This window comes from Sinohyriopsis cumingii, unplaced genomic scaffold (genome assembly GCF_028554795.1).
Source record: "Sinohyriopsis cumingii isolate HCF-2022 unplaced genomic scaffold, ASM2855479v2 utg001110l, whole genome shotgun sequence".
NCBI classification, from domain to species: domain Eukaryota; kingdom Metazoa; phylum Mollusca; class Bivalvia; order Unionida; family Unionidae; genus Sinohyriopsis; species Sinohyriopsis cumingii.
This window is the reverse complement of record NW_028315961.1, coordinates 1,795,218-1,816,238: the sequence shown is the minus strand read 5'-3', so window position 1 is coordinate 1,816,238 and position 21,021 is coordinate 1,795,218. Positions and strand designations below refer to the sequence as shown.

The 21,021-nt window shown below is 33.6% G+C and overlaps 1 protein-coding gene across 3 annotated transcripts in view; it reads right to left on the bottom strand.

The window, feature by feature from the left end:
- Positions 1–777: 777 nt before the first annotated feature.
- LOC149772838 (uncharacterized) overlaps positions 778–21,021 on the bottom strand; it is a 134,669-nt gene continuing 114,425 nt past the window's right edge. The window contains exons 5-8 of one of the 3 annotated variants that reach the window (XR_016417581.1): positions 18,811–19,113; positions 14,835–14,862; positions 1,143–8,875; positions 778–1,076 (exon numbers count right to left, since the gene is read on the bottom strand). Coding sequence is in view for 1 of the 3 variants with exons in the window: in XM_089947225.1 (XP_089803351.1) it covers positions 8,512–8,875; positions 14,835–14,862; positions 18,811–19,113 (695 nt within the window). In the remaining 2 variants the exon portion in view is untranslated. Of the gene's footprint in view, positions 8,876–14,834; positions 14,863–18,810; positions 19,114–21,021 lie in introns of all 3 variants that reach the window. The other 2 variants (XR_016417580.1, XM_089947225.1) reach the window with 2 other exon arrangements.

Sequence of the window (21,021 nt, the reverse complement as noted above, 5' to 3'; positions counted from 1 at the left end):
CATTTTCAGCATAAGATAGGCTATACATGCTGGCCAGTACAATTGGTGGAGGAAGAACCCTGGAAAACCCTGGGAAGAACGACCTACCCATGAAAAGCTACTGGTAGGCTTTCTCATGTACCAACGTTAGCCGAGCCTGAGACTCGAACTCGCGCAGACAGAGGTGAGATTGGCAGTGATCCGTAACGGTGAGCGCTTTAGACCACTCGGCCACTTGGGGCCCTTATGTAAAATGATGTCACAAGGAATAGTTAAGGTCATAAGCAGGGCAAAGTCATAACTTTGTTCATTATGACCTAGTATGGAATGATACAAAAACAGTTGGAAATTACCTGTACCTGGCACAGTGTTTTAACTGGGTCACTAAATAAACTTCTGAGCGATGTACAAAATAATCTGTGTGTAATGTATCCATACAGAGATCAGGCCTATGTGAAATCTAAACCTGTGAATCTATGTAAAATCACTATATCAATCAAACATTCTCATAAACTTTTAAAAATTGACCAGTTTCTTTTGTTGAATAATAATTTAAAGGCTGGTTTTGTAACTAACATGTAAGCCGTGTATGCAGGGCTTTTATAAGGGTGCCATTTTGCAGAGTTTGCTGTATTTTTTTCCTGAGTCAGGGGTGCTGAAGGTGATGGTTGCATAGGACCTGTTTCATCACTCAAAATGCCTCTCCCTGTATGTATGTGTGTATGTGTGTGTGTGTATGTATGTATGTATGTGCAAGCTATCAGGTATATAATGCAAGTTAAAACAAAAATGCCAACATATATACATTTTTTTATTGAAATATAGAAAGTAAAGACATAAATATAAACAGTTGACTACAATAGTGACAAACTACAATTATGATATTACAATATTAGAAAACTTAGTAATATGCAACATCAGATCTCCTCTCTTTTTTTTACATTGTACTTTCTGAGGAATGCAAATCAAGCTGACTTCACTTATACATTATATGAATATCTCTTTCCCTTGAAAGAACCACAGGCATTAACAACACTATAGAGCACTGATACGTGAGTAACCATGGTAGTAATTGTCATTCAAATCCCGTGTGTAACCTACATTAAGGGAAATGACAAAGGGGCTAACATGGTAATAATAGTTATTCAAATCCCATGAATAACCAACAGTAAGGACACAGACACATGAGAAAACATGGTCACGATAGTCATTCAAATCAAATATATATTACCAACACTAAGGGCACCTGTGTAAACATGGTAGTTAATGGTCATTCAAATGCCATGTATTACTAGTACTAAGTGTACTTTCACTGAGTTAACATGGTAGTAATGGTTATTCAATCCCATGTATTACCAGTATTAGGGTACTTTCACTGAGTTAACATGGTAGTCAATGGTCATTCAATCCCATGTATTACCAGTACTAAGGGTACTTTCACTGAGATAACATGGTAGTGATGGTTATTCAATTCCATGTATTACCAGTATTAGGGTACTTTCACTGGGGTAAACATGGTAGTTAATGGTCATTCAATCCCATGTATTACCAGTACTAAGGGTACTTTCACTGAGTTAACATGGTAGTCAATGGTCATTCAATCCCATGTATTACCAGTACTAAGGGTACTTTCACTGAGATAACATGGTAGTTAATGGTTATTCAATTCCATGTATTACCAGTATTAGGGTACTTTCACTGAGTTAACATGGTAGTAATGGTTATTCAATCCCATGTATTACCAGTATTAGGGTACTTTCACTGGGGTAAACATGGTAGTTAATGGTCATTCAATCCCATGTATTACCAGTACTAAGGGTACTTTCACTGAGTTAACATGGTAGTCAATGGTCATTCAATCCCATGTATTACCAGTATTAGGGTACTTTCACTGGGGTAAACATGGTAGTTAGTGGTCATTCAATCCCATGTATTACCAGTACTAAGGGTACTTTCACTGAGTTAACATGGTAGTCAATGGTCATTCAATCCCATGTATTACCAGTATTAGGGTACTTTCACTGAGTTAACATGGTAGTTAAAGGTCATTCAATTCCATGTATTACCAACACTAAGGGCATTAATATGTGGGTAAACATGGTAGTTATTGGACATTCAAATTAACTGTATAACACTAAGGCACTGACAAAGGGGTAAACATGGTAGCAATGGTCATCCAGATCCCATATATAACCAACATTAAGGATGCTGACAGAGGGATTTGTGGTGGACTTGGTCATACAAATCAGATGCATAACCAACACTAAGGAGGCTGCCATACAGGTAAACATGGGTGTCATGGTCAGACAAAACCTATTTATAACCAACACTAAATGGAGCTGTCACATGGATAAACAAGGACCTAGAATATTTAAATACTTTTTTAAGGTACAGTAAAACAGAAATGGTTATTCAGTGCCAAGGTAATTGCAATAAAGTACCTTGCCCAAGGATACAACATAGCAGCCATCCTGGGTTAAAACAAGGGTAAGATTTAAACTCAGATCCTTTTAGTCACAAGTCCAGCATGCTAATCACCAAACACGTGATTCCTGATATTTATGATGAATCTTATGACATGAGATTACTCTATTTTAGCTATGAACTTAAGTTTCATAAAAACTTAAAATTCTCCACTTTGGACTTGAGCAGTCTAAAGTTTTGTAAAATCAATGTGATCCTTTTGTATGTCCATTACTATAGGACCAGAGCATCAATATCAACACTTGGTTAAAGATGTATAATTAGAAGTTTGATTGTCCTCAATTCAGTAGAGAATCATGGAAGTACAACCTAGACCATGAGAATGTCAGATGTGGTAAAATTTGGGGACACAGACACAATACTGTCAGATGTATGCTGTATTCATACATGTATGTTGTATTAGAACATGTATGTTGTATTGGTACTTGTATGTTGTATATATCTTAGTTGAACAACTATATCCTTCATATAAATTCTTCTTCACCAAGTATACAATTACTATAAATAAATTTATTTGACTTTACACAACAATTTCTATTCCTGTTCTTATTGTATGGGATGGAAGACAACTATAGAATTATTCCATGATGTCTTCTGATGAGTCTAAAAATCAATACAAAAGCATATTACTTACAAGTGTATACAAATACTGTGACAGATGAATACATATAAAATCAATTGTAAAACTTGAAATTTATAAAAATATATAAATTCATAAAAGTTAAGATCACAGATTATCCTTGTATAACATGCAAAAAGGTGCTCTACACTGCCAATCAATGTTTTATAACAAGAAAATGCAAACAAACATTTATACCTTCAATTTATGTTATGGCAAACACATCATAGCAAAACTGTTAAAATTCACAACTGTTCATAATTTACTACACATACAGTGATCAAAGTGAAGGGAATAGTAAAACAAAAAATATATACATAGGCTTCCATTTACAAATAGTGCTATTTAGAAATACTAAAAAAAAGTTTAAAAAATTTTATATTTGCAAAGTTCTTGAGTCCTGTCAATGATCATTACTGTAGCCATATACTACCAGTTCTAGTCAGGAACCAGTCCTCATCAGGGTTATTAAACAGCATCTATTTTAACATTTATTTACTTCCACATTTTTGAAACCCAAAGTACCTAATATAAGTTTATGAACTACTGAATTAAATGTTTTGTGAATGTATTTTTTTAATATGAACTGAAGTGCATTGTTCTTTTGTACATTGCTTTGCTGATGGAAAAGTGTACACTAGATTCATGCAAGTACAGGGAAAGTGTAAAGGGGAATTATTTCATTTTATTTTTTCATTATTACATTTCATTATTTCATTATCACATTTCATTATTTCATTATTACATTTCATTATTTCATTATTACATGTAATTATTTCTTTTCCTTCCTTATAGGTGTATGTAGTGTATGTCTTAAAAACTTGTATACATTAAGGAATTACAGATGGTGAATGATTATGATCATGTTAAAAGTATATTATTTTGTTGTCCATTTTTTGAAACACTGGACAGTCATAAGTTCAGACTATGATGTAGATATTGTTGTTGTAATGAGCTTAATGCCATTTTTCAGCACATGACAGGCTATACATGACGGCCAGTACAAATGGTGGAGGAAAAACCCCTAAAGAACCCATGGAAGAACCACCATCCCAAAGGGAACTACTGGCAAGCTTTCTCAAATACCCACTATGGCTAAGCCTGAGACTCAAACCCCCACATACAGAGGTGAGATGACCTGTAAAGGCAAGCGCCTTAGACCACTTGGCCACACAAGGCATATGGACTAAAATGTAATTTCTTTCTCACTGGTACATCTTGAAATGATCTATCATAATTAAAATGCATGACACAGGTGTACATGGTCAAAATCAACTAATCATTTTATGACTTCTGAAACAAGCCTATGTGAAGTGGTATATTACACAGTTTATTTAACAGAAAGAATGTCAATGACTGGCTGAAAATAGTTAATGAAACAAAATGCCACCCTGGCAACTGCCTTTTACAAGATGTGGGAGGTAGCATCAAACTTATCTTATATCCCTGAACCTACAGTAATAGTAACACATGGTTCAACAGTCACCTAGGATTAGCAGCAAGTGGTTCAACAGTCACCTACAGTAATAGTAATACATGGTTCAACAGTCACCTACAGTAATAGTAACACATGGTTCAACAGTCATCTACAGTAATAGTAACACATGGTTCAACAGTCACCTACAGTAATAGTAACACATGGTTCAACAGTCATCTACAGTAATAGTAACACATGGTTCAACAGTCACCTACAGTAATAGTAATACATGGTTCAACAGTCATCTACAGTAATAGTAACACATGGTTCAACAGTCACCTACAGTAATAGTAACACGTGGTTCAACAGTCACCTACAGTAATAGTAATACATGGTTCAACAGTCACCTACAGTAATAGTAACACATGGTTCAACAGTCACCTACAGTAATAGTAACACGTGGTTCAACAGTCACCTACAGTAATAGTAATACATGGTTCAACAGTCACCTATAGTAATAGTAACACATGGTTCAACAGTCACCTACAGTAATAGTAACACGTGGTTCAACAGTCGCCTACAGTAATAGTAATACATGGTTCAACAGTCATCTACAGTAATAGTAGCATATGGTTCAACAGTCACCTACAGTAATAGTATCACATGGTTCAACAGTCACCTACAGTAATAGCAACAGCTACAGTAACAGTAGCACGTGGTTCAACAGTCACCTACAGTAATAGTAGCACATGGATCAACAGTCACCTACAGTAATAGTAACAGCTACAGTAATACGTGGTTCAATGTGCACCTACAGTAATAACAATACATGGTTCAACAGTCACATACAGTAATAGTACATGGTTCAACAGTCACCTACAGTAATAGTAACACATGGTTCAACAGTCACCTACAGTAATAGTAACACATGGTTCAACACTCAGCAACAGTAATAGTAACACATGGTTCAACAGTCACCTACAATAATAGTAACATATGGTTCAACAGTCACCTACAATAATAGTAACACATGGTTGAACAGTCACCTCCAGTATTATCACTGTACAGTTTTGCACACTAACAGTAACACATGGTTCAACATTTACTTACAGTAACATGTGGTTCAACAGTCACATACAGTAACAGCAACACATGGTTCAACAGTCACCTACAGTAATAGCACTGTACACATGACTCAACAGTCACATATAGTAATAACTCTATACATGATTCAGCTTAGTTTAACAGTCATAATCTTGGCATGCTAACCACTGTACCGCCATGGCTACAGTCTCCCATAACATGTGGGACTAACATCAGGCCTGTTCTAGATTCCTGGATTTGCATTCATATCACTGTACATGTGGTTCAACAGTCACATACAGTAATAGCAATGTACACATGGTTCATCTAGAAGATGCTGGGTACCACATGGAAGATTAATCATAAAAAGACCAATATATAGATATAGAAATCCAGAAATTCAATCATTCATTGCTAAAATATATAACTTAATATATGGACGGATTCAATTTACTCATATCACATTTATATAAAATACTTTGAAGCATTATTGCCCTATATTGTAAGCGTTCATCAACTGACATGTTAGCCTTTAATTGTGAAGTATCACATTACCAATGAAGTCTAGTATTTATATCAGTCTGGCACTAAATAGAGGATATTTGCTTGAAACGAGTGAATAACGGATTTATTTCATCGAGTGGATGAAAAACTCAATACTTTCACAAGTGGCAAAGCCACGAGTGAAAATACTAGAGTTTTTCACCCACGAGATGAAATGTATCCGTTATTCACTCGTTTCAAGCAAATATTCTTTTTATTTTATGCTCACATAAGTTGGATACCTAAAGTTTGTGACACAGCAAATTAGCAGATTTCTTATGGTAATGTCAGCTGTTTACCATACATGTTCTGCTGTGCTATGTGTACCTGCGCGCAAAATTAGTTCCACATCAGATTGATAAAAATTAACTGATATTTCCAGAATAACAAACTACAAGTTTCAAGGATAGCAGACAGGGATTATTAATAATGACAATGACATGTACATAAGGAAAAAGTAGTTAACTGACAGAAAATCAAAGGTAGGTAAGTATGTTCGGACCCCAAAAAGTAGTTCCTGTAGTTAAAAAATATTATTTTTTCACTACAGTGAAATATCAATATTATTTTAATTAGAAAATCAAGTAATTCACTGCTTAGCATAAAATAACATGTAGTAATTATATCGTATCAGTTTGCCACTAACATGTAGTAATTTTGCTGTATCAGTCTGCCACTAACATGTAGTAATTATATTGTATCAGTCTGCCACTGATATGTAGTAATTATACTGTATGAGTCTGCCACTGACATGTAGTAATTATACTGTATCAGTCTGCCACTGACATGCAGTAATTATACTGTATCAGTCTGCCACTGGCATGTAGTAATTATACTGTATCAGTCTGCCACTGACATGTAGTAATTAATCTGTATCAGTCTGCCACTGACATGTAGTAATTATACTGTATCAGTCTGCCACTGATATGTAGTAATTATACTGTATCAGTCTGCCACTGGCATGTAGTAATTATACTGTATCAGTCTGCCACTGACATGTAGTAATTATATTGTATCAGTCTGCCACTGGTATGTAGTAATTATACTGTATCAGTCTGCCATTGACATGTAGTAATTATACTGTATCAGTCTGCCACTGATATGTAGTAATTATATTGTATCAGTCTGCCACTGGCATGTAGTAATTTTACTGTATCAGTCTGCCACTGACATGTAGTAATTATATTGTATCAGTCTGCCACTGATATGTAGTAATTATACTGTATCAGACTGCCATTATGGTCTAGTAAGTATACCATATATTAGTGCTAGAAGATGATGGGTACCACATGGAATATCAATGATAAAAAGACCTGTAGAGATAGAAATCCAGAAATTCAATCATTTTGCTAAAATATATAACTTAATATAATGGACGGATTCAATTTACTCATATCACATTTGTGTAAAATTACTATGAAACATTGTTGCCCTATATTGTAAGCTATCATCAACTGACATGTTAGACTTTAATTGTCCATTTATTCATTCATACATTATCATCAATCACATGGATCTGTGCCCTTCACTGCCCTCCAGTATAATCACAGTCTGGTGTGACAGAATTATCATTCTTAAGTTTTTGTAAATTTTGATCACACAGAAATATAAGCTTCAGGGCTGGATATAAAAATCATCACAAGTCAATTTCTATATGTTAGGGGCAATGATCAATTACTGAATATGCTTCAATGATTCCTGGTATTTCTATACAATGTTTAAACACTTTTACTCTCAAGATAAACTTTCATTTCTTTTCAACAAGGGCAAATGTAATCCACATAATACTTGTTTACAAGTACTCAGTCATTCTTAGTTAGACATTACATAACTATTACCTAATTATTTAAAGAAACCCTTACTATAAAGAACCTTGATAATATGAATTCCTTGATATAATGCTTAACCACATCTGACTCCAGAGAGCACTTATATATAAAAAGAATGATTCATAATAGTAATATCACATTTTAATGAACAAATTGTATATACCCAAAATAACTTATAATAAAAAGGGACTTGTTAAATTATGAAGGAAATTAAAAAATGAATCTTCTTGCAATAAAAACTAATTTTAAAAGAGCATACTATGTCACTGTAATTAATGCAGAATTCCAAAACTTTTACATCTGCAAAATTATTCTATTATATGCTCCTTACAAAGGGCATGGGTCACTTATTGTCTTAGCTGTCTTATAAGAGAACTTCATTTACTAAAATAGAGATAATTCGGTAATTTTCTTTCCAGACAATTTAGGTGAAGATATCAGGGCTGCACTTTCCACGAAGAGAGTCTGATAAAGGTGTAATGAATAGACACAGGTTAGTATTTATCAGCTTGGTCTTCTGATGATGTTATTTGAATTTTTAATTCTGCTGTTTCTTCTTATTGGTTCTCTTCATTCCTCTGATCCTTTTTCTTTTTTTTCTTTTTTCTTGTCTTTTTGGTCTTTTCTTCTGAGGTATCTTCCTCCTGTACAATTGGTTGTTTTGGTGCGAGAGGATTTAGCCTGTTGGGTCGAGGTGTCTCAATTGGTAGTCCTTGTGCATCTTCATAGTTAGGAGATTTGCTCTGCAGATTTTGATCTTCAGCATCAATGTTCTTTGGGGGACGAGGTTGTGGACGAATTTTCAGTTTGTCTTCAACTACTCCACCCACAGGAGGCAAAGGTTGAAGTCTTTCATTTGTTTGCTTACTGGTAGTTTTTGGTTCAACTTTATTTTGGGTTCCTATATGAATTGCTGGGGGTCTGGAAATGAAAAATCCGTCTCAATGGCATATTACAATTGTCTAAGAAGAAAACAGTGCACTTAAGAAATTTAATACTGACTACATTTTGTAACAATCTAATCAATTCTGTAAATACAGTGTAACACAGACCTGAAATTAAGAATCCCGCTGTCAGTGGGATACTACTAGAGTGCATGTAAGATATGTTCTTACATAGCGGTCTTGAAATTAAGAATCCCTGTCTCAATGGAATATTGCTAGTTGTTCAGAAGCAGAATGTGCATTTAAGAAATTTAATACTAAATCTTGTTATATTATGCTTGAAGCAAATTCAGTTTATAAGAGAAAAATGTCACATATGTCATTATAATATTACAAAGAAACTTTTTACTTCCAGTTGTACACAAGACAGTTAAAACTTATGAACTCAGTGCAATATTTGCAATAATGCTCACTACATTTTTTTAATGTCTGCTTGAAGCAAATTCAGTTAGAAAATGTATATGTCATTATAATATTACTAAATAAATTTCTGCACAAAACAGTTAAAACAATATTAATTTGTGCTTAATAATGTGCAAATAAATATATAATATAGTTGTGGTTGCTTTACTTTAATATTTAATACAGTGACTGCTAAATAATTTATAATTTATAGTTTGAGACTGCAGTATTAATGCATTATTTTCACATATTATGATACAGAAGGGTAGATTTTTGTATTTAAAAAGTACATGTATCAGTCATATTGAATGTCATATTTGATGAATATAATGAAAAACTTGTGGTGCTGCAGTATATACTAGTACATATATGTATACTACAAAACTGTGCTAATAGGTATGCAGTTACATTACTGGGTCATATACTGTAGAGAGAGAGAGAGAGAGAGAGAGAACAGGAAAAACTAATCCCTCAATATCTAACTTTTATCATTAATCTTGTGAATCTATTTGATACTGAATTGGAAAATGGATTAAACCATGCCTTACAGTGACATTAATATTTCTGTTTTAGTTATGTTTTATTATTTTAATATTTGTTGTCTCCAGAGGTAACAATACTTAAAATAATATTTTGAGTTAGCCCAAGGCATCATGCGATATTACAAGTGATATGAGCACACTATTATTCGACTCTTCCAGTAAGCTACATTTTCCATTTCCATTATGCACTATATTATTCAAATTTCCCTTTAGTTTCCATGTTTTATCTCCAGTATGTAATATTTACAAGTGATATGAGCTCTTTTAACTGTTGCTGTAATTACCATTGTCTATAGCCATCGAATACTATTCTGAAATAATTACCACGTTCTATTGGCTTCATATGCTATTTCAACACATATAAATTAGTTGCTTTATTTTCCCATACCTGAATATGAAATTCTGGACAATTGTGTTAGTTCAGATGTTAATTAGAAGTCCATGTAAGTGCTAAATTCCTAAAACTCTCATCGTAATTGATCACACCTTCACTTATGTATATCTTCAAATTTCCAATGATATTTTCCAAAACAGGCAAATACTGGCAAAAGTAACTCAAATACATAAGGGAGATCTTTCTGATTTGAAAAACTATAGATTTATATCAGTTTTGTCATCATGTTCAGTGATATTACAAAGACATGTTTGTAATGAATTTAGAAACTACCTGAAATCAATTCATGATTCGAAGAACAGCATTCATGCCAGACTACACTAAATAGAATGGTGATTGGTTAAAAGCAATAGATCAAGGTAACCTTGTAGGCACAGTGTTTCTTGACCTTTCAAATGCTTTTGACCTTGTCAATCACAAAATCCTGCTGGAAAAGCTCAGCATATGTCAAGTTAACCATGAATGTTTAACCCGGTTTCAATCCTATCTTGAAGGCAGACAACAATAAGATCGTATTTTAAATAAACCTTCAGACAAGAAACTGATAATGTCAGGTGTTCTACAAGGATCAGTTCTTGGACCATTACTATTTCTACTGTACATCAATGATTTACCATATCACAATGAGCTATCCACCACCATGATCAAAGATGATATGACATTATATAACATTGGATCAACAGGCCATGAGATTAGCACCAAATTAAATAAAGATTTGGTAAAAGATAACTGGTGTGAACACAATTGTATGAAGATAAATGCAGCCAAATTAAAAGCCTTCATCATAGGCAGCTGAGCAAGAGTAAAAATCAAGAAAATTGATTCCAAAATAATGATAAAAGGAATAGATATAAAACAGTCTGAAAATGAAAAACTACTTGGCACCATGACAGACAATATCTTGTGCTAGAAAATACAAGTAGATAAGGTCATTAAAAAAGTTAACTCACTGCTTTATCTCCTGAATATAATATAATAAAATCTTATCTTCCTCAAGTACAGAGAAAGATATTCTACAATGCATATATCATGCCACACCTAGAATATTGTTGTTCTTTTGGGAGTAACAGCATTACAGGAAAACAAGCTAAAATTACAGAAATTTCAAAAATGACCAGATAGAGTTATTCTTGATGCTGATTAAGATAAACAATAAACAAATCTTTTTAAAGCCATAAAGTGGCTTCCATTTCAGCAGAGAACTCAATTTAAGAAGGGTTTACTAGTCTATAAATCCTTACATGGTTTGGCTCCTGATATCTTAAATGTAATTTTAAATTTGTTAAAAATGTACATATGTATGAATTAAGATCCATCTCAAACAACAAGTTATACTTACCTAAACCAAAATCTGAGTTTTATAAGAAGAGTTTTGCTTTTTCTGAAGCCAAACTATGGAATTTCATACCACCTTATACAAAGTCAGCTGACTCAGGCCAAGCTTTTGAAAAGCTTCTTAGTTAACATCTATAGAAACAATCATTTGTGTGATTTTGTTTAATTCAGTACAACCATGCTTTACAACATTTTTATCATGTACACACCTATAATGTTTTACACATGTTCGGTACTACTACATGTATTTGTATGCATCCTGTATGTACTCATCCTTGAAGGCATGTACATATTTATTATTTATGGTAATTAGTTTTAAATTTTGAAAATGCTGATGTTATTAGAGACAAGATAGTAGATTAAGTTTCTCTAATTAGCAAGAGTATCTTATCATAGATTTTAAAGAAATAGATACTTTATACTTGAACTCTGACAATCTTTGCCAACCCTTATACTTAAACTACATTTATTTAACATTTATATTTTGCGGAAGAGGTTGAAAGTGAGTGTGAATCTGATCAGATATATTATAATCATTTATATGTTTTCAAATCAACTTCTAGACAACTTATTAGTGAGATATCAAATGTTTAGTTTAATGTAGGAAACACAGATCTATGTACCAGAAACAATCAAGCCAGTTTTAGAAATATGATATCAGGATGTCTCCTGTGAAGTCCGCAAGGCTGATATATATACAGAGGCAGACATGGTTAGAGAGAGCTTTTGAATTTTAATTTGGTATAGCGAAAAGAAACCATTCAAGAAATATGTAGCCTAGACATTTGTTTGTTTGCTCTACCAGCAAAGTCCCAAATGTAGCCACCACCTATCCTACACAGCTACAACACAACTGCCACTGTCTCTTGATAAGACCATGGGACCACACTAATTAATTAAGGGAATAGTGTTCTTCCCATGAGAAGGCCAGGGAGCCAGAAATAAGTATCAAAAGGTACGGTGGGATTGTCATTAGACAATGATATTCAAGGTAAATACTTGCTAACATTTTCTAAAAATGTGAGATGGTCTTATCATCAGGTAAATATATATAATTTTAAGAGTCAATGATGTTGTTTGCAAGCTATTTATAGCAAACATCCCCTACAAGGGTCATAACAGATCTATTAGAAATTGCTCAAAAACCCACCCTATGTTAGCCCACAATGTGCAACAATATATATATATTCATTACATATATCATCAGCTGACAACCATAACACTGATTTTAGACAATTAGATAAGAAGCAGGCATAGAAGGTTGACAAAAGGATAGGAGATGTTGTGAAAAGGCTCAAGTATATTCTTTTCCACCTCTCTTGACACTAACTATACAAATATATCATGTATGCATATTTCATGAATTGTATGGCTGATTCCAGGCCAAATTGTACTTAACTAGTTTTGTTCACAATCTCATGGCTACTTAAAAATAAAATCACTATCCTGTTTTAAAATGAAATAAAATAACCATAAACCATTGGATGAAAGCTGACAGGAAACAAATAGGAGTATTTTCGAATGTATAGCAGCAGCCATGATTCTGTAAATCAGACCTACAAACAGAGCATACCTGATAGTGTTAAGCAGACCTAAAAAAAAGTGTCAAGTAGCCAGTGTCTCTGTACAATTTCATAATGACTTCAGAATTGTGCATGTAGTTTGAATGCCTAAAACAAACTTGAGATAGCTGTCTGCAATATCAGATCAATTAAAATTATGTAATTAAAGATCTGCTGGATGATGGCTATTTGACATCCAAAATTTTATATTTTATTGCTTTAAATTATTTTATACTTTAATGTTGCAAAACAGCATAATGATTCATCAAAAGCATAGTAGATGGCATGTAGGAATATATATGTTCTCCGCTCAAGTCACCGTAATGCTTGCACAATGCAGTGTGCATAGTGTGCACATCTAAAATTTGCTTAGAGGGAACGTTGTATCCAATACATACTGTCTGGGCTGATGCAGTATTTATGATCAATTAATACTAACTATGTGTTAACACGTGTAATAGATCTTATAACCTGGGGTTTGGTCATCAGTAAAATCTAATATTAGATACAATCAGGTCTGCAGTAGCATCCAGCCTACTCTACACAATACCATGATAAAAATCTTCTCAAGCTAATAAATACCATATCTCACTACTAACATTACTTAATTTGTATGAATGATATGATTTGTTTAAAGCTAAGTTACAGTAAAAGCTGTATCATCAAATTGCTTATGTCTATACTAAAAATCTGTAGAATATAAATCAGTGAAATTTGATTTAAAGTAGCTTATAACTTCATCTTTCTAATATAATCAATCTAGAGTTTTTTCTAAATTGTATGTATTTGTGCACAGAATATTAGTATAAATACAATTGATATAAATGATGCAGAGAGAGAGAGAGAGAGAGAGAAAGAGAGAGAAATGCATATTGCTTAAACTTGCATCTTGATGCCTGTAACTCTTTATCTTTTTCATAATTATGCTCCTTACTAAATTATTGCATTAGCAAAACACAACATCCAATTGTAAATTATCACAAGATCATAAACAACTCAATACAAGCTTAATATCCAGCTGAAGCAGCAAGGAACAAAACCAGCAAACACCACAACATGTGCAGTCATTATGGCAGGCAAAAAATACAGATATATAAAACATGATTGAATAAGTAGTCACTGGATATTTTACCATTGAAAATACATATCTTTTGCAAAATACAAACCTTTTCTTAATGTCCAAAAAATCAGTATGCTTTGCAAAGCTTAATACAAATAACTGTTGAATCTATGGTCTTATTTATTATTTGCTATAATTCTGGATATGAATCTATGGTCCTATTCATTATTTGTTATAATTCTGGATATGAATCTATGGACTTATTTATTGTTTGCTATAATTCTGGATATGAATCAAGGACTTATTTATTATTTGCTATAATTCTGGATATGAATATATGGCCTTATTTATTGTTTGCTATAATTGTGGTATGTCAATATATGGGAATGTAAATCTGCACTTAAACCAAAGTCTTATGACAATTGATGTTTTTGCTTGCTTATTAATTTTATGAAAAGTTACCTGGTCTCATGAAAAATTAGGACAATAACAGTATGTAAAATTAGATGGCAAAGTTAATGGTACATGACTCACTTAACAATGACCAAGAAATGTTCAGACATTATTTGTACAGCCATTGGACTATGCATGAAAATGAGACAAGTTGACAGTACACAACATAATACAAAAATGTCACTCACCCTTTTCTGTTAGTGTTTCTTTCAGCATCTGGTGGAAGGAAAACAAAAATTATAATAATAAAGAACATTTCCACCAAATGTTACCTCTCGTGGCCTAGTGGTTAGAGCATCTGCCTCAGAAGAGGGAAGTCGTGGGTTCAATCCCCGGCCGAGTCATACCAGAGACTTACAAAAATGGTACTAACAGCTTCCTCGCTTGGCACTCAGCATTAAGAGGTTAGTGTTGGCCTGGTGACAGGATAATGTGACTGGGTGGGACATCATGCTACATGTCTGTGACATGTTGCCCCAGTGCTAGACATCACTATAAACTGTCATACTGCAGACATCATAGTGATATGATTGAAAAATTGTTAAAGCTATGTTAAAAATCCAAATCACACCAAATGCAATGTCTTGCCTTTTTGGGAGAGATTTTGAAGTTATTGACACAAAGTTTGAACTACATACAAAGTATTGTCACGGAATGGTGTAAATGTTATTCATTAAATACATGTACTCGGGTTTCGTTTTTTTGCTGTACAACAATACCCGAGGGTGATTATGTATATGGTCTATTGTATTTCGAAATCGTGAGTATGATTCGTCCTATGCCACACGTGCAAGGTGCTTTCGATATGGCAAAACGGAAAGTCTAAACGTATAAATACTTTACTGTATGTAAAGGGTCTTTACAATACTAATGGTTTTGTCAGCAAGCAGCCTGCTTAAAGGATTCTCACAACTCCAACTGTAGGGGTAGGTAATTTTTTGGTCTTAAGTGATAACTAGTGTATTACCATATTTACCTTTGCATGTTTGTTATATAGTTTTCTTTATACAGCATAATGCGTGCATTTTTTTTTATTCTTGTTGCGACGTAGTACAGGATTTATTGGTAATGTAAAGCTACATTTTTTTAAAAAGAATTGTTTACTATAGTCTTATCGAGAAGGGTTAGGTTTACCATTGAACCTGTCATTTTGTAATTGCCATAATATAATCTTTATAACTTAGCATGTATGACGTCCTTACGTTATTATGTCTGTATCAAGTTTAGTACACTGTATCGGGTATATTTTCAGCTGTCTGAGGGTAGGAATATCCGGGGTGTCTGGTGTTGTCTGAGGGTAGGAATATCTGGGGTGTCCGGTGTTGTCTGAAGGTAGGAATATCCGGGGTGTCTGGTGTTGTCTGAGGGTAGGAATATCCGGGGTGTCCGGTGTTGTCTGAGTGTAGAAACGTCCTTTTGTCCGGAGCGTTTAAGGTGCCGGAGTGTCTAATGTCTAGTGTCCGGAGTGTCTAATGTCAAGAGTGACTAAGGTGACCCAGCTGTAGGTCCGTCAAAGGACCAGGGTGTCTGGAGGGTCTAATATTTGGAGTGTCTGGAGGGTCTAATGTTCCGAGTGATCATAGTATTCCGAGGGTCCCGAGTCTGTAGCAGTTGTGAAATTGATTCGTAGGAGCTGTGGAGCGGATATGGTGCACGGGTAACGGAGTGTATCTTCATACATGTATTTTATTAGCTGTAGGCTAATTTTGGGTTAGTAAGACCCAGTGTATCATTCAAGACTGGAAAGATAGATGGTATATCCATTCTTGTGTTTATCCTGACATAATTTCGCTACCTGAGCGAATACATTTTTACTATGTGTAAAAAGCTTACATCGTTTACTATTTGAGTGAACTATATTCATCTTTCCTTTATTGAATCATTTGTGAATCATTTATCCTGTGGTTTTTTTGTGTTACTGAACTAATTTATTTGTATTTTTATTTCCATCTTTCAATCTATGCGTTTTATGTTAAAAAATCCAATATTTGAATTATAAATACGCACACATCTTCATAATCTACTGCTCATATAAATCATCACATTAAACCATATATATCTGTGTCGTCAAAACGTGTTCTGTTGTCAATCTGAAATATCCCACCCGGTTATCTTGTTACAGGTATAATCAACATACATTAATGATGTGATTCCCCCAAGCTTAATTTCAAAACTGCTAAATAATTAACATGTAACATTTGCATAGAACCATCTTCTGAAAATTGGTCCTTTTCTTTAATAGTTTCGGTAATTACAATATGGGGTAACCGTGACTAATTACTTACAGTTTCATTGTTAAGGTGTGGTCCTCTCAACAATTTTTTAAAATAAGTATTCAAAACAGAAGTATCTGTAAGCTGTATATAATTTTCAAGGTCATCCTCTTTGACTAATACAAATAGAAAAGGGTTTATTGCTATTTGTAATTAAGATAGTCTATATATAAATATGAAAATTCCATATGAAATAACACAAGGATTGGTTATAATTTACTCATGCAAGTACCCTTGTCTCTCTGCATCCCACTTTTACACCATGATGGGTGTGACTCAATAAGTGGGTAACTCTGAAAATAGCACAGATTTAAAAATTGATTAAAATGAGTATCTCTTTATGATGTAAAAGTAGAGCTTAATTAAATGTAATATAACATCTTCTAGTGAAAAGCTCAATTCAATATGACATTACATTTAAGAGGACAGGTGATACAAATCATTTCAAAATAGCTGCAATGTTGACCATACTGGATGGCTAGGATGTCAGTGTTGATGACTTGTGAATGGCTGCATGACCGAAAGGCCATCTCATCAGTAATTCTGGTTGATGACACTCGAGTTCAAAACTGCAAGAAAAGTTGTGGTCACAAAATTCTGTCTCACATTGCATCTGGTTCATTAAAAAGTACGAGATTAGATTCACAAGATTCTGTCATAAGAAGCAAGCAGGTGCATGACAAAAAAGGCAATAACTCTAAAAAAAATTGTTGAAGCAAAGTGATTTGTTGACACGTTAATGCTTTGATGATGACCATGGACTGTTTTCATGCTGTTTCCATTCATAAAAGTGAGACCAGCTGCATTCATATGTTCTCATACAATGCATTTAACTCAAAGCAAAATTGGAGAATAAATCTTATAAAAGTTGCATGAGCAATGTGATTTATTGATATGCAGGTGGTAAACAGGTTATATCACTCCATCAAGAACATTGAGACAGTTCAGTTAGAAATGTTGATATGCACATCTTCAAGTGATGACCATTACATTGACCAAAGACTCCATAAAAAACTGGCACACTGTACTGACATTTTGTCAATACAGCTGTACACTGCTACAAGACCAAATGGGCACTAACTAATAAAAACTGAGGAAATTAAACTGATCTGCAAATGATGACAAAGTTTCATGGTAATCAAATAAAAATGTGAGAATGGTTGCATTCACCAGATTTTGTCTTAAAATGCATTCAGCTACATGACAAGGAAAAGGTAATAACTCTAACAGAAATTGAAGAAATGAATGGATTTTTTAAATGTGAATCATCAGACGATAACATTGGTATGACTGAGTTTCATGGTAATCAAATTAAAAATATGAGAATAGTTATATTCACATGATTCTGTGTCATACACTGCATTCAGTTACAAGTCAAAAAGGCATAAACTCTTATAGAAATTGTGGAGCAGTGATTTGTCACTATGCATAAATCAAGGCAATGACATAATATTTCATGGCAATCCATCAACATTTACCCAAGTGGACCCATAAACTCTAAATTGACTAACAGCTACCCAACATGCCAAATGCAGGAGCACTTTGTAAAAATAAATCTGGGTAGTAATGGCAAACAAAGCAGATGGCAGATCAAAATCAAATTTGAAAAATATAAGGCCTTGGGTCTGGATGCCTTCTGTAAAATGTTATCAACATTCAACTTGTAATAACCAGAATTTCAGAAATCATTACAATGTTTTTCTTATTTAAGTAATAAGAACAATCTTAACAATATTAGATCAATATCTTCTGTGCAGAATTTAAATGTTTTTATTCTTGGATTCATTCTATCAAATTTGAAATGGGTTTGTTGAATGGATTAGAAAAATCAAAATGCTAATTATCTTGGTTAATAAATATGTAAAGCAAATACTTATGTTATCATAATTACCATGTACTGTGATTACGATGGAATCTTTTACAGAAAATCCCTCTCCATCTGTAGCTTGACAAGTGTACAGTCCATTGTCACTGCTAGAAAAAGATGAAATAGTGAGAGAGCTTTTCCCAGTGTCCTTGTCGTATGGAGTTATTTTATACTTTGTGCTGTCTTTAAATTCATTCCCCTGTGGCTCAGTCCAATCAGTTTTTATATCACCAGGTCCATATCCATTTACAGAACATGTTATTGTCACTTTATCATCTGCAGGTCTAAATAATTCATCTTTATTGTCAATGCACACTATTATTGGATCTGAAACAATAAATAAAGGATGCATTGAATACATAAACATAACCTTATTTTCATGTAAAATTACAAATTATATGTTCAGTAACATATACTTTTATCTTGACCTATTTTATGAATAGCAATTGTATACCTACTGTCAATCTTAAATCATTATCTAAAGCCCTGACAGAGTAAATTCAAGACATAAAAACAACCAAAGTTTGAACTTTTACAAAATCTTAAAATAAATTATCTCCATTTTATTGCAACTAATGTTATGTGATTTAAATAAATAAATAAATAAATAAATAATACTTATATTCAGATCTCATCCTCTCATGCTGTGAATCGCAAAACCAACAAGTGTCATATTTACCTGACAACAAGTCTATATGCTTGATGTCCACCTCATAGCTATAGAAAATGTTGGGAGGATAATTACTATTAAGAAGCCCATCCTTTTATTTTGAAATAAATATTAGAATCAGCAACATTTCCATTTAGCACCAGCTAAAGAGCTTCAGAAAGTTTGTTGAAAATGCCATGTCAATAAGACTTTCACTTCATGAGTAGTGACGACTAATTTTTCAAAATGGTTATGGCAGTCACAACAGATATAAGATATTCATGATTTTCATTTTTGACCTTCTAGACTTTATGTGAAGACTTATAGTTGTTGTTGTTTATGGTTTAATGCTATTTTTCAGCACATGCTAGGCTACACAAGGCAGCCAGTATAGCTGGTGGAGGAAGAACCTGGAAAAACCCAGTAAGAATCATTAAGCTTTTAGTGGTATGATGGATGAAGGAGTGCGACTATGTTTTATTTATCACTAACAAGACCTCAAGATAAATACCTGTATAAAGTTTCACTGAAATTCTCAAATATGAAAACCTCTGATGAAGGAGATGGATAATAGACAAATGGAAAAATAGGCCATCTCATATACTTCTCTGGTTTATAACCAGTACAGGTAAAGCTTAAGAATTATTACATATTACTGTATTCTTCTTGATCTCATCATCGGATACATTATTAACCTGTTTATGTTGTCATTGTCATTGTCGGTCCTGTTCTTCTTATTATAACATATTACCATTATTATTATTATTATTATTATTATTAATTGGCATTAATTGGCTTTATATGCCTCTTAGTGCATACCCGGTAGTTCTCATCCTTTTTCAGGAACACAGGCCACTAGTGGTACATCAGAATGGGGAGGAAGAAGGGAATCAGGCAATAGCAATAGTTTAACTCTCTCCCCAACCCCTCCCCCCACTATATTTTAATATCTGGATTGGAAAATCAAGTAAATATCCAAGCATGCTGGTGCACCATGGAACAAAAGCAGCAGGAGAAGAAGAAGGTAGCTATGATGTCATAGCCTCAACTTGATTTGCTGTGGTTGAAACTACAAACTGATCCCAAGAAAGGTAAACGAGATTTTACAACTATTTATACAATAATTTGTGATACTTACAGAATTAAATAAGAGGCCTACTCAATTTATTGGATTATATGCAAGGAATATGTTCAAATTTGTTATATTAGGCTAAAACAGTGCCAGGTGTGAATCACACCCAGCTTGCTCCATTGACACATATATGCTAATGTTAGTACCACTTCCACGAAGTAGGAGGACTAGAGAAGAAGGAAGTGTGTGCTTACCTAAATGTAGATTGTACCATGTCTTCCAGAGATGAATGAGATAAATAGGCCCAAGATGTAGCCATGGCTTAGACCACATGGTTTTTATTGTTCATGAATGAAAGATCCCTCTCTGTAAGGGATTGATAAGCTCTGTTGATAGTCATGATAATCGACCTCATAAAAATGAAAGCCAAAATATTAACTCGAGTAAAAGGAAAAGACAATATTGACTTTTTCTTCTTCCTTCTGATGCAGTTAAAAAGAAATATAATACACTC